This window comes from Crocuta crocuta, unplaced genomic scaffold, assembly GCF_008692635.1.
Source record: "Crocuta crocuta isolate KB4526 unplaced genomic scaffold, BGI_CrCroc_1.0 scaffold44, whole genome shotgun sequence".
NCBI classification, from domain to species: domain Eukaryota; kingdom Metazoa; phylum Chordata; class Mammalia; order Carnivora; family Hyaenidae; genus Crocuta; species Crocuta crocuta.
Window position 1 is genome coordinate 3,923,939 of NW_027530179.1, and position 14,739 is coordinate 3,938,677.

General features: G+C 35.2%; 1 protein-coding gene across 5 annotated transcripts in view; it reads left to right on the top strand.

Annotated features, from left to right (window-relative positions):
* SUPT3H (SPT3 homolog, SAGA and STAGA complex component) overlaps nucleotides 1-14,739 on the top strand; it is a 538,181-nt gene that overhangs the window by 387,202 nt on the left and 136,240 nt on the right. For all 5 annotated transcript variants that reach the window (XM_077764860.1, XM_077764863.1, XM_077764859.1 and 2 more), the window contains 3 exons: nucleotides 3,066-3,152; nucleotides 6,186-6,276; nucleotides 12,254-12,393. In XM_077764860.1, coding sequence (XP_077620986.1) covers nucleotides 3,066-3,152; nucleotides 6,186-6,276; nucleotides 12,254-12,393 — 318 coding nt within the window. The remainder of the gene's footprint in view (nucleotides 1-3,065; nucleotides 3,153-6,185; nucleotides 6,277-12,253; nucleotides 12,394-14,739) is intronic.

The following is a 14,739-nucleotide window of genomic DNA, read 5'->3' on the forward strand; positions in this document are numbered from 1 at the left end:
TTTTGTCTTTTAAGCAGTCTTTACAAGTAGACTATTATTTTAGTTTACTTTGAAAAACAAATAATATTTATCAGAAAAAATTCTGTAAATGAATTGTTCTTGTAGTAAAATAATAATGTCTTGTAGCACAATATTTTATTAAGTTCCAAATAAATCCTTTATGGTTACTGTGACCATACCTTTATCCATATGGTTAAGAAGATTAAATTGTATACTCATTCTCAAGTACTTACCTGCTCTGTTATTTCTTGCATAGTTTACATCACAATTAAATATGTACTGCTTTCACTATAATAAAAAAGTGTGAAATGCACTATTATTTCAAGTTATTCTAATTACTGCCAAAAATATTTAACATGCAACAATAAACAATGAAGTACAACTTTGATGTAGTTTCACAGATTAAGAAATTGAGGGATTTCTTTGAATGTAGAATCAAGTTTTGTAACACTGAAGTTACTAGGATTATTTTGTGATTTTGGTCTCCTTGCTCAGAGAAGTGCTGTCATGTTAAATGCACCAATTCTGAGCTCAGCATTCTGTGAAACTGGCCTGGCAAGCTGCTAACCTGTTTTGTAAGCTTTATATTGTTTCTGGTTTTTGTTTTTTAAATGTTTGTTTATCTTTAAGAGAGAGAGAGAGAGACTGAGCACAAATGAGGGGGAGCAGAGACAGAGAGGGAGACACTCTGAAGCAGGCTCCAGGCTCTGAGCTGTCAGCACAGAGCCCAACGCAGGGCGAACCCATGAACCATGGGATCATGACCTGAGCCAAAGCCAGACCCTTAAAAGTACCTGGACTACCCAGGCGCCCCTTAAGCTTTGTATTGTTAAAGAAGAGTTTCTTTACTCTTTCTGGTAGGCATGGACACAGATTTCTACAAGGAAGCCAGTGCATAATACACACTTTAGTGTGATCACTGTAATCAGCTGTGAAGATTGCTCTCCTCACTTGGTAGAGAAGAGGAGGTCAGGGTTTTGAAGCGGTGATTTTGGAGCATGGGACACATCAGGACAGAGCCTGGGTGAAGTGACACAATAATTACTTTTAGTCCCAAGGAATCACTTTATGGAAGTCCAGAGCATTCTGGGGAATTGTAGCAGTGCCAATGCTAGTAAGGGTACAAGTTTAGGGGAAGGAAATTAGTGCGTTGGATAGATTAAAAAATAAAGTTTTCCTGCTCATTATGACAGCATACTGGGACATACATTCCAGGTCCCTACGGTAGTTGTATTCTGGTTTTCAAAAGTGTTTTTTAAAGTGTCTCAACTATGTCTTTATTTTCCATTTTCTATTTTTTCCTGGTTAATAAACTGGACATTTTGGAGAGGATTGTAAAGACAGATAATTTATTTATATGTAGTGCGGATAAACGATTAATTGGGAAAACTCTGTTGGGAGTTTCGGGATATGTACTTATCCTGATCCTTTCTTAATATAAGTGAAATTCCTTCTGTCTGTAGAGTACTTTACCGCTGTCAAATCATCACCATCCCTCATTTAAGAAAATACAAAGTTACTTGACACTGCTGCGTCCTGGTGCAGTGTACGTTCTCTGTGTCCAGACATTTAGATGGATACTGAGCTCATACTGTCCACACTGATTGTGTGTATTTTATACTATGGTAGAAATGTTTTTCCTTGAAAAAACATGTGTACACATATTTCTCTGACACTCTTGCAGTTTTTAGAAAAATATGTTCACATTTTTCCTGCTGAAAACGTGTAGTTTCTTTCTGGGTAGATACATCATCTTTTTAAAACCTTTCCCCTAAGATTTCTTTGTAAATGGTTCACAGTTAAATTTAAATTTCTATATTTAGGTCGAATTATGTTTATATACCAACCACCAGTATCCAGGAAATTCAGTGGTAAGGCTGACACATAGGGAGTTTATAGTCTATTTTGTAGTCTGTGTATTTAGACAAGGTTTGAAGCTTACTTAGCAAAATCGCTTAAACATTCAAGCAGAATTTCTTTAGTACAAATGCACTATTCGATTCCTTATAATTGTTAAGATAACAGTGTGTCACTTTTTAAAGATTAGTTCTCAGGAATATGTTAGATGTATTCCTTTCCAAGAAGAATGCATTTAGGTACAGCTTTTATATGTAAATATTTTTATAATATTGGATAGAAATGGTGTGGTGCAATCACCATGGTTTGATCAAATTTGGAAGAAGTTACAGGCACATATTTGCAGGGTTTTCTCCAGTATCTTTATTTTTTTCATCTGGACATATTTTATGTTCCTTCCAACTAATCAAAATACGAAACCGATTTTGCCTGTGCCAGAAAATAGAACTATCATTTTTCACATTCTTTTATTTTCCAGGTCATTTTCAAGTAAGATTGTGTTTCTAGGACTTCTGAATTCCAGAAAACTCTCAACTTTGTAGATATAAGGGCCCAGATGAACATTTCAGGGGGAATCTAACTTTTCATGCAGTATGTTTTGTGTTGTGCATTCCAGATACAGTTAACTTTTTGTGTGCATGTGATCAGTGTGGAAAGAAATTAATGCAGTCCAGTATTATGATTTATGGACTGAATCCTTTGCCCACTGAAGACTTGCCAAAACTAAAACTATTTTTTTCCCTTCGGATATTAGAAGCAGCTACTGTTTTTGTTGATCTTTTAAAGTTCTGAATGGGCCTATTTCAAATCATACCAGCATGGGAGCTCAGATTAATAATATACTTATTCAACTAGTGATACTGAGTGAAACCATTGCTCACGTGGATATGAGGATAAAATTTCATAAAATTATTTTCAGGTGCATTAATGCATTTCTGGAAGCTGCACATGATTTTTCTTTTGCATGAAAGAAATCAAGGATTTCTGTTTATTGTATCAGTTACAGGTGGGCTTATAAGTTAATTTAATTGCATTTTTTTTACTTTAAAACATTAGACATTTTGCTTTTAAAAGCAGTAATGTGATTGCCAGATTATTCCCAAAGGTTTTTAACTCTTGGTATATTTATCTCCCTTGAGAACTCATGACTGTAGTATATTTAATTTAGATTATTAAGAAAAAAAGTCCTAAGTTTTCTTTGTTGTTAGTTACAGCAAGCTGCCGAAGTTTCTCAGCTTCGGGGAGCAAGAGTAATCTCTGCCGAAGACCTTCTGTTTTTGATGCGCAAAGATAAGGTAATGTAAAATAATTTCATTGCATTGACATGCCATGTGTGGTGTTTAATTCATGTATACTAGGAACTGGGTCCTTGTTATATAGCTTTCAAATTGGAATACAACTTTTAAACTGATGTTTTAGTCTTCAAACTTTGCTCAACAAAATGGTTTACTACAAGAAACTTGCTATTTGTTTTATGTGGGTCAGGCACTTATGTAAAACTATGCTAGCAATGGCTTCTCACTTATCCTTACATATATATTTAGACATTTTCATTGCTACATAATATTCACTGCATATCATTTGTGTGTGTAGTTCTAATAAGTAGGGTAGAACTGAGTGGCAACTTTTTTCTTTCTAATTTTACACAGGATTACAGGCTTTCCAAGGCTTGTTTCAAGGTTCATTCTGGGAAAAATAAATCAATCAAGATGAGTATTTCAGTAGCATAAACATAATAATGGCTAGAGGGTTGTTTTGTTTTTTTATGGCTGAAGATTACCTTTCTTACTCTTTGAACTCTGGTATTAAATAAAATACTTAGGCTGGTATTTACCAGTCTCTAAAGATCTTCCATGAGCACCTAGTTGAAAATACATTATAAAATTTTACTGAAAGTGTCATCTGAAAGTTACATGTGCAAAAGCTAGCTAAATAAGCACCATGTAGCATGGAAGCTGCTATCCCAAACGAGCAGGCAGCATTTAGTTTCTGATGGTCCATGTCATTGCTCCATTGTTTTTCACTGGCCTTTTCGTTTACCCATTCCTCTTCCACCATCTTTTATATGCTTGTGGCTCTATTTTTTATCAGAAGACCTTCCATCTGACCTTTTGGATAACCTTGTTACCATCCTTTCCAATATCCAATTATTTTATATCTGTGAAACCTTTTAATTCTGTTAGACCAAAGGTTGACTGAACTTAGATCACCTATTTTCTCTTCCTCATGCAGTGAGATCCAGAGACCTATAAATTGCACCTTGGCCGGTCTACTGTTAAATTTTATAAACTCTCCATTAACTCTTTGATGGTATGAGGACTATAAAGGAAGAGAAAAGAAATGTCTCCACTATCAAGTAGCTATAATCTGGTGTAGGAAACCTTTATGAGTTGGTTGAAGGAGCAGAATTTTGAAGTTGTGTGCTTAGATGAGAGGCTGTAGAATTTGCTGAAGTGAAGGTCTCTGTAGAATGGACCAAATACAAAGGAACTGGCTAAGATGCTGATTCAATAATCAAGGCAACATGTGACGAGCATGCTGACTCTGAAGTGGATAGGAAGGATGGATTCAGAAAGATGGGAAAAAGTACAAATATGCAGGATTTGATTAATTTGTTACACTTGGAGGACCAAGGAGAAATAGACACTGTGCAGCCATTGTGCTATGAGGAAGGAGCATGCTGTTGGCAGAAATGAGGACCTGGAGCCAAGGTCCCTTATGAAGGCAGCAGGGGAACACTGCAGTTAGCATCAGTACTTGACAGAGTATGTCCAATCACCTTTTCTTTTCCATGGCAGAGGTAAAGAGGCTCGCACAAAAAAACAGTCCCCCTTGACACTTTTTCCTGCCTTTTGGGAAACTCGAAATTTAAAATCGTATTGAAACTACAGAAACATACACTAATTGACAACACTCCTCCGCTTCCAGGAGGACTCTTAACCAGAAACCTTTCATCAGCTGCAAACATAGCTGTCATATGATATCTGGCAGAGAGTTCTCATCTTCCTCTGCAAGATAATAATTGTATTTATATGCTGACATGTTCCAAACAGAGTTAAAGTAGTTGACGTAGGTGTAATGTAAGACAAAATTAAATCTAAGGATTGTGTGCAATCAGAGCAAAGAGAAAAGAAGGGTAGCAGAAGACCCATATGTGGGTGCATGGTTTTTCTCTTAGGAATTCCAGTTAATTTGCAAGCTTTCTTTATTGACTGCATACGGTATTGTATCTGGCAACTTCACTCCTACCTCCATTTCTTCCTCACAGCGGTCCTGTAAGGTAGGTACTTCACTTAAAATCATAAAGCAAGAAACAGGTTCAAAGGTTATGTTCTACTTCTGGCCCTGCTGGTTGTAAGATAATTTTTAACTTCAGTTTCCCTCTGTGTAAAAAGGAGATGATTATGTTTGTCTGTATTTCAGGGTTGAAATAATAAATAAATAAATATCAAATAAGATGCACGTAAAAAGAGCTTTTGTGAAACGTACTATGTTTTGGCCATAATTAGGAATCTTAAACCTGAAGTTCAGGAGCCAGTAATACTACATTCTAAGGGTAAGCACACAAAGATTATAAGGTATTATCAGTTACTTTTAAAGGTAAGCAGTATTACGGTCTTTTAATAAACCTCAAGAACACCATCAAGACCCAACTATCATTCATCAGCTTTGAGTCTCATTTAAAATATGTTTCTCAGATTATAGAAAGTTTTCCAGAAATATAAAATATAAGCCAACTCTTCTAAATTAAAAAAAGAAAAGAAAAGAAAAAGATCTCCAGAGAGCAGAAAGGAATAAAAAGGAAGGTTGCTTGGCATTTTAAAGCAATTGTTACAAAATCCTTGTCTGGATGTTTATAAATCACATCGAAAAATAAAATTTGGTCTTGAATGTGTACAAAATTCATCAAGTTAGAATAGTTAGCTTAATATGGAGCATGTGATATTTATCACAATCTTCAGGAAGAATTTAAAACTTTTTATAAGACCAAAAAAAAACCACAAAGAAAAACAAAAAACCAATTACTGCAGTTCTAGAGCTTTGGATACTTGCAAAATGGAAAGTGCTTTTAAAATACTGGGTGTTGTATGTAAGCCAATTTGACAATAATTTGTATTTTAAAAATTAGTTAAAAAATTACTGTCTTAGCTTTTACGTTTAGTATGATGACACCTTTTATTTATGGTAATATGTTGAGAATTGCTGTATTTTCCCCAGTGATCCTGGACACAAGTTTATTAAATTGAGTTATCATAGTAGTCTATTATCTGTAAAGTGAATGTATGTATAAGGTTTCTTATTTATTTCATTTATTTCATTTTTAATAGAAAAAGCTTAGAAGGCTACTGAAGTACATGTTTTTCCGAGACTACAAATCCAAGATTGTCAAGGGAATAGATGAGGATGATCTTCTGGAAGGTAACCTGAAAGAACACACTAAACGGAGAGTGACGTGGCACGGGTGCCCAGGTGACACACTGAGGCAGTGTCAGTGTGGACAGTCCCATCGCAGTAGGATGGCTGTGCTTCTGTTAAGTAATGTAGCTGAGGAATTACCCAAGTATCTATTTAGTTGGCAGTTAAATCTTATGATTTTCTATTTATGTGGCTTCATAGTAATCTGGTCTGTCAGTTCTTTTCATCATATGACCTGTTTTATATCAGAATGCCATGACACTGAGAAAATCATGTTGTTTCAAAATATCATTGATCTTAGCAAGCATAGTTTTTCTGTCATGGGTGTACAGAGCCAAATCTATTATTACATATATCTGAAATTGACACGTGGGTTTTTCTCGGTGTATTATAGAAAGTATCTGATATGTGGTATGATATAAAGTCACCCCATTTTGGTGGTTCTGTACTGTGTTTGAAATCTTACCAACAGCCTAACAGAATAGAGAATTTTCCTTTTCTGATTTTCCAACTCAATTCCCCATTTCAGAGTATTTAGAAAAAAATATTAATGTTTCATAATCAAACAGTGCTAAGTTGAAACAAATGTACCAAACAGTACTTACTAAGTCAAAATAAATACATATGTTTTAGACATAACTCATATATTTTACATTGAATATATGTATGAGTAGTGAGTGTCCATTGTTAATAAATACATTGATAAATAAACCAACTCTACTGGATTAAGAAATCCAGAAAACTACTCAAAACCAACTGAAGAGTTAACAAATTTTGGAGGTAAAATTTGAATGCCTCCAAATTAGCAAGTGTAATAACAAGAAAGAGAGAGAGAGGGAGGGAGGGAGGAAGGAAGGAAGGAAGGAAGGAAGGAAGGAGGAAAGAGAGAAGGAAAGAAAAGAATGAAAACAAGGAAAGAAATTCACATCAAATGTTTAAGCAGTGGTGCCTACTTAATATTCCTGCAATTCTCATAGAATTTTATATCTGAACGCTAGTCATCCAGGTGAAATAAAATGCTTCTCAGACAGCATAAAGAATACAGATTTGGAGCAAAACAGACCTAAATTCTAATCAGTCTCAGTTCTCTGCTTACTCTCTATGTGAACTTGAGGATCACTTTTCTCATAAGTCAAAAATTATCCCACTTACCATGTTGGAATTCTTATGCAAGTTTAACCTAATGTATGAAAATCAGAGCAAAATGTAAAGGCTAGCTGCATCTTGACTCTGCAAAGGGGCCTGACATGATTGAAGCCCATCTGTGGAACATTTTATGTCCAAAAGTATTTAATTGAAAACAATAAAGCCATCAGCCAGAAGTGAGTGGAAGCTAACGGCTGTGTGTGATAACGGTAGAGTCAAACCCGCCAAAAACTTAATGAAGAGAGCTGGAAAAGTGACAGCCAAAGAGAACCTGACTAAAACCACAGTCCTCCCTGGTGACTGAGGAGACCAGCTGCGTGCTCCAGGCTGTGCCCTCTGAGGAGCAACTTCCAAGGCCACTTGCCGTGAGGGAAAAAGATTTTATTGAACCAGTCTAGCGAGATCACTAAAACAAACAAGCAAATAATGACAAGTTCCAGGAAAGAAAACAAGTCCCAAGGAATTATTATCTAAAAGTTGCTACAGTATAAAATGTCCGCTTAGGGTAACAATCACAAGAAAACATTTGGCATGCAGAAAACCAGGTATGTAATCCACGAAAAGGGGTAAAAAAAAGCAGACAACGCAGACCGCTTTTGAGGGTGCCCAGATGTTGGACTGAGCACACAAAACCTTCAAAGTAGCTACCGTAAACATGCTCAAAGAACTAAAGGAAACCATTTTTTGAGGAACAAAAGGAAGATATGATTACAATGTCTCACCAACTAGAAAATATCAATTCAGAAGCAGAAATTAAGGAAGGAACTTGTTGTGGTGAGCACTGGGTATTGAATGAAAGTGTTGAATTGGTATTCTGTCCGGCTGTAACATACATTGAATGTTAACCAACTGGAATTTTAATAAAAACTATTTTAGAAAAGATTAATATAAAGAGACAAGTTATAGAAAAGAAACAAATGCAAATTCTGAAGTTGAAAAGCACAATGACTAAGATGAAAAATTCAGGAAAGAGGCTCAATAGTAGCTTTGAACTAAGAAGAAGGAATCAGTGAACTTGAAGACAGATTGCTAAAATTATGCAGTCTGAAAAACAAAGAGAGAAAAGAATAAAGAAAAATTTATAGAGCTTTCTGAAATCTTAGGCATCATGAAACAAACCAACATATGCATAATGGGCCTACCAGAAGGAAAGGAGAGATAAAAAAGAACAGAAAAAAATCTTCAAAAAGATAATCATTGGAACTTCTCAACTTCGATGAAAATTATTAATCTATACATCCTAGCAGTTCCAATTAGGATAATCACGTAGAGAGCCACATTCAGACATATTCTTTTAGAAACGTTGGAAGACAAAGACAGAGAAAAATCACAAAAGCCACAAGAGGAAAAGCACTATATCACATACAGTGGAACTTGAACAATATTAACAACTGGCTTCTCATTAACAATATAGGTCAAAAAAAACCAAAAACACCCGCAACAATATAGGTCAGATAGCAATGGAATGACATACTCAAAGCACTGAAAGAAAAATCTGTTAACCAAGAAACATATCAAAAGTGAAGGCAAAAATATATATATTCCTAGATAAACAAAAACTGGGTGAATTTCTTGCGAGCAAATCCATATAGAAAATGCTAAGTAAGTTCTTCAGGCTCAAGCAAGTGGCACCAGACAATAATTTGAATACACGTGCCCGCGCACGAGCGCCCACACATACACATGCGTGCATGCGTACATACATACATACATACATACCGTAAAGGTAATTATGTAGGTAGATATAAGAGACCATATAATTGCATATTTTTTCCTTTCTTTCTTAATGGATTTAAAAAGCAATGTATTAAACAATATATATGATTGTAATCTCAAGTGCATAACTTATAGATAATGTAATATATTTGACAGTAATGACATAAGTGAGATGGGTGGTACTAAGGTTGTATTGAAGTAAGGAGTGGCAAAGGTGGCTTCTCAAATTTTAGAAAGAAATGAAAAAAAGCAGAAATGGTAAATACAGTGGTTCATATAACCAATTCTATAAATATCTACTTTCTGTCCTATAAAAACACAAACTACTGAAACTGAGTCAAATAGAAAATCTGAGTAGACCTATGACAAGTAAATTCTTTGAATTAGTAATTTTAACTTTCCCAAGGAAAACCCCAGACCTAAATGACTTCATGATGAATTCTACCAAATGTTTAAAGTACAATTAACACCAGTCCTTTCCCAGCTCATTCTTCAAGGCCAGTATTACTGTGATATGAAAACCAAAGATATCACAAGAAAAGAAAACTAAAAACTAATACCTTGTGTTTCTATATTCCCTATGCTACACTTTCCATCTCCACGACTTAATTATTTTGTAAGTGGAAGCTTACACCTCGTAGTCCCCTTTATGTTTTTTACCCATTTCTTCACTCTGCCTCCCCTTCGGCAACCTCTTGTCCATTCTTTGTATTTAAGAGTCGGGTTTTTTGTCTGTCTTTTTTATCTTTGTTTGTTTCTTAAATTCTACATATGACTAAAATCATATGATACTTGTCTTTCTCTTTCTGAAGCACTTCAGTTAACATTATACCCTCCATGCATTTTGTTGTAAATCTCATTTTTTTGTGTGGATGGCTGATTAGTATTCCACTGTGTGTGTGTGTGTGTGTGTGTGTAGATGTTCTTTATGCATTCATCTATTGATGCACACTTAGGTTGATTCTGTAGTTTGGCTGTTGTAAATAATGCTGCAGTAAACATATGGGTGCATTTATCTTTTTGAATTAGTGTTTTTATTTTCTTTGGGTAAATGCCCAATAGCAAAATTACTGGATCATATGGTACTTCTACAATCTGTTTTTTGAGGAACCTCCATACTGTTTTCCACAGTGGCTGCATCAATTTACATTTCCACCAGCAGTGCACAGGGTTATTTTTTTTCCTCCACGTCTTCACCAACACTTGGCATTTTTTGCCTTTTTTATTCTAGCCATTCTCACAGGTATAAGGCAATATCTCATTGTATTTTTGATTTGCACTTTCCTGATGATTAATGATGTTGAGCATCTTTTTGTGTGTCTATTGGTCATCTGTACATCTTGGAAAAATATTCAGGTTCTCTATCCATTTTTAATCAGATTATTGGGGGGGGGGTTATTGCTGAATTCTGTAAGTTCTATGTATATTTTGGATCTTAACCCCTTACCAGATACATCATTTACAGGTATCTTCTCCCATTCAGTAGGTTGCCGTTTTGTTTACTTAATGTCTTTTTTTATATAGATTGTGAAAATCCCTAACAGAATACTTAGGTAATTAAATCCAGAAACATCCAAAAAGGATTATACACCATGACCAAACAGAGTATATCCCGGGGCGCCTGGATGGCTCAGTTGGTTAAGCGTCCGACTTCGGCTCAGGTCATGATCTCACAGTTCATGGGTTCGAGCCCCGTGTNATTGGTTTAAATTTAGAAAAAAAATGTGAAAAATCATAATGATAGGATAAAAGTCACAAACCACATGATCATTCAATGAATGTAGAAAAATCGTTTGAAAAAAATTTAAGGTCTTTCATTAGAAGAACACTCAAAAAAACTAAGAGACTTTCTCAACTTGATAAAAGCCATTGCTATGCATGGAATGTTTGTGTCCCCCCAGAATTCCTATGTTGCCACCTAATTTTGAGGTAGAGCCTTTGGAAAACAATTAAGTCATGAGGGAGGGACGTTTATGAATGGAAATCATGCCCTTCCAAGAAGAGATACAAGAGAGCTTGCTTTTGCTCTCTGCCCTCTGCCATTTGAGAATAGAAGACAGTCCATGTGCAAACCAGGAAGCAGGCTTTCATCAGATACCAGGTCTGCTGGCACCTGATCTTGGACTTTCTAGCCTCTATAATTATGAAAAATAAATAGGTATTTTTTAAGCCATCCAATCTACAATATATTTATATATCTGTGCTATAAAGTGACCAAGACAGCTATCTATGGGAAACCCACAGCTAACATCATATTTAATGGTGAAGGACTGGATACTTTCACCTGAGATGCATAGGTTTTCTTTATTTGGTATCTGTGCATGTAATTTATCACTTAAAATATAATCCAATTCTTTGTCACTAATTCACACTGATATTTATACATTAAACTATATGGCCTATAGTATTATTCCCTCCTAACATTGTGCAATAACTTTTTTAAAGTTAAGTTTTGCTTTTAAATAAGTATGATAGTTTTATCTCTTAAGAGAAAAAGAGTAAGATCTTGTTCCTTTAGGCCTCAAATGTATTGCGGCAGTACTTGCTATACCAGGATTCTTTTTCTAAATCTGAGAGGACCTCCTTTTTTTTTGGTAAGGAATTTTGATCAGTCCATTCACATTTTTTATTATGTTAATTGAAAATTTGGTATTTTATTTTCTCAGTCTTATTTGGCATGCATAAATGATTTAGTGCATAAATGATTTAATTATGCATGACTTATGCTTTTATTTTGGATGCAAAGATTCTCCCCTTATTTTTTTTTAAGTTCATTTATTTTTGAGAGAAGGGGAGAGAGTGCACGTGCACCCACCCGAGTGAGGGAGGAGCAGAGAGAGAGAGAGAGAGAGAGAGAATCCCAAGCAGGCTCTGTGCTATCAGTGCACAGCCTGACACAGAGTAGATCTCATGAACTATGAGATCATGACCTGAGCCAAAATCAAGAGTCAGATGCTTAACCATCTGAGCCACCCAGGTGCCCAAAGATTCTCCCTTTAAAGATTATTTTGAGCAAATTCCAATTCTGAATTTCATATGCAATATTCAGTACATGTAGTGATTGCTGTTGTGTTAACCTATTAAGCACATTTTTTTTCCTCCTTTTATGTTCATGAAGACAAATTGAGTGGCAGCAATAATGCAAACAAAAGACAAAAAATTGCCCAAGACTTTCTCAACTCTATTGACCAGACAGGAGAACTCTTGGCAATGTTTGAAGATGATGAAGTTGATGAAGTTAAACAAGAAAGAATGGAGGTACAGTACATTCTATCCTTTTTACAGTAATAGAATAGCCACTGCAGTGGTTTTATGCTATTTGGTTCTATTCTTCTGTTCTTTGATTGTTGTCTACATGTCTGAAGGCAGCCTTGTGCAGCCTTCAGACATGACTTTGGGAGACAACTTCAGTGCTCTCTTTCTCTGTTTCCTCCTTTGAATAGGAGTCGATTTCCCTAAACTTCTTTCCAAGTCTTACTTTTACTGTTACCATTTTATCCAAAACTTATTTTTTGTCCCAAACCATCCAGTTATCTTTGTGGGCAAAGGTCATTTCTCCCACTTTTGTGTTGGCATATAGCAGAAGAGCTGTTTTTCAGGACACATCTGTAGGCTATGAATAGACTCACTAGCTGAGGTAATATTCAGGGCAGTTACGTGCTTTACATCACTGTAACACAAACCTAGTGATGTATTTGGATTCCCTGGTTATGTTTTCACAATAAACACAAAACTTCTATTTGCCTGAGCTATCTATTCATAAAATTATTGTTTCCTTAAATACTTTGAAAATAAAAGTGACTGATTTCATTTGAGTGCCTTCCAAAATACAAAGCATTGTTCTTAATCTTTCTATTGTTATACTTTTACCTGTAAAAAAAAAAATTTCCATTTTCCCCTTCTCCTTAAATTGGACGAGAAAGGTAATCCAGAATTCCAAAAGATCGTGCTAAGTGCCTACTTTATCATAATCTCTATGCATGCTAAAAATATAATTATTTCATGTCAAATTTTGGAGGAAGTCCAATAGACATACATGCTTTGTAAACTTTAACAACCTTCTTTAAAGAATTAGTATGCTTAGATCATGAACTGTGATCTAAAGGCAATGTTCTTTTTAGGTATCAATTACCTTAGAAATGTGTGGTTATCTTGGTTTGGGGCAACTGCAAATGATTTTAGTTCAGCTTTGCCGTGGGCCAAAATCATGCTAACTTGTCCAAAGCAGATGATAAACATATATTTCTGATGTCATTATGGCCTAAACAGGATATGATTGCTTAGTGGCATGGTTTCACTTACGATGCATTCTATGGAGAGCAAATGTTTGTTGTCTATGCTTTTAAAAAGAAAACATTTTTATATTAAACTAACGGGCATTAAGAAAGAGTCATTAAGGAAGGACTCTACATAAAACGTTAATAAAATACGACAATTAGCTTTTCAGTTTTGCTGGGAAAATCTCTGTCAACCAAGCTCACTGCCTGGAAGGCCATTCCACAGTCAAGGAGAAGAGGAGAAATGGAGCATATTGTAACACTAAGCTCATAATAGCAGGCTACTGTGGGCCTGGAAAAATGATGAGTCAGTAAGGTATAAGTTAAAGACAATAAAATATTTGGAAAGGCAGGGGAGGGAAAGGTTGGGAAATTATGCAGTTTCTCCTCCTCTTCTCTGTAATTATATGTGACATAGTGATAACCAGGATAATAAAATATCGATAGTTGATAAAAATAGTTACAGTGATGTGTTAAAAATCAGATTGGCAGTTTTTCCTTTAAGCTTTATATTGTTAACTAAATCTCTTTTAACCAATATAACAAAGAGCAGTTTTGAGATTCTGCTCATCCACATAACAGTTTAACTGACTAAAAAATGCCGAACTTAGAGACATAAGTGTAGACAGTAGAAAGTGGAACCATTAAGAGCATAGGCCTCGCCTGCTTCTAATTTGACAGGTTATAGTTTCAAGCACAAACCGCAAATGCAGCAGTCCATATGAAACCACTTTGGGCTCACAAGACTGCGATCTCTGCTTTTCAAGTGCAGCAGAGTAATCAGTCCTGGCATCGCTCAGTGATTTCATTTTTCTCTAAGCATCACTTACTGTTGCAGAAATTTTGTTTGCTACCTTCTCCCAAGAACGTATGAAAATGGTATAGACCTACCAACAAAGCTTATTATTGTTTTGCCTTCTTTCTGTTTTTTTTTTTTCATTTAAATATAACTTAGAGGAGAAAAAAAAATTTTAAGGCATAAAAACTCACTTGGGATCCTAACTTTTTCTCAAAACATTGAGCAAGCGTACAAAAAACTGAGTTCTTTCCTGTTGTTTTAGGTGACTTTATGTGTGCCTGGCTTTGTGTTTCATTACTAATGTACTTCATCACTATTAAATATTATATGACTTGAAATATCTGGATTTTTACTTCCATTTCTGCTGGCTAGTCCTTAATTATGATAGTTCACTCTTATCCTATTTAGTTTTCCTCCAGCACCAAATATTTAACACTTGGGTAGATGTAGAGTAGAGCTCTTTGATCCATTATCTTAAGATCCCTCCAAAGTATCAAATAAAAATTAAGTAATGTTCAGAATTGCTTT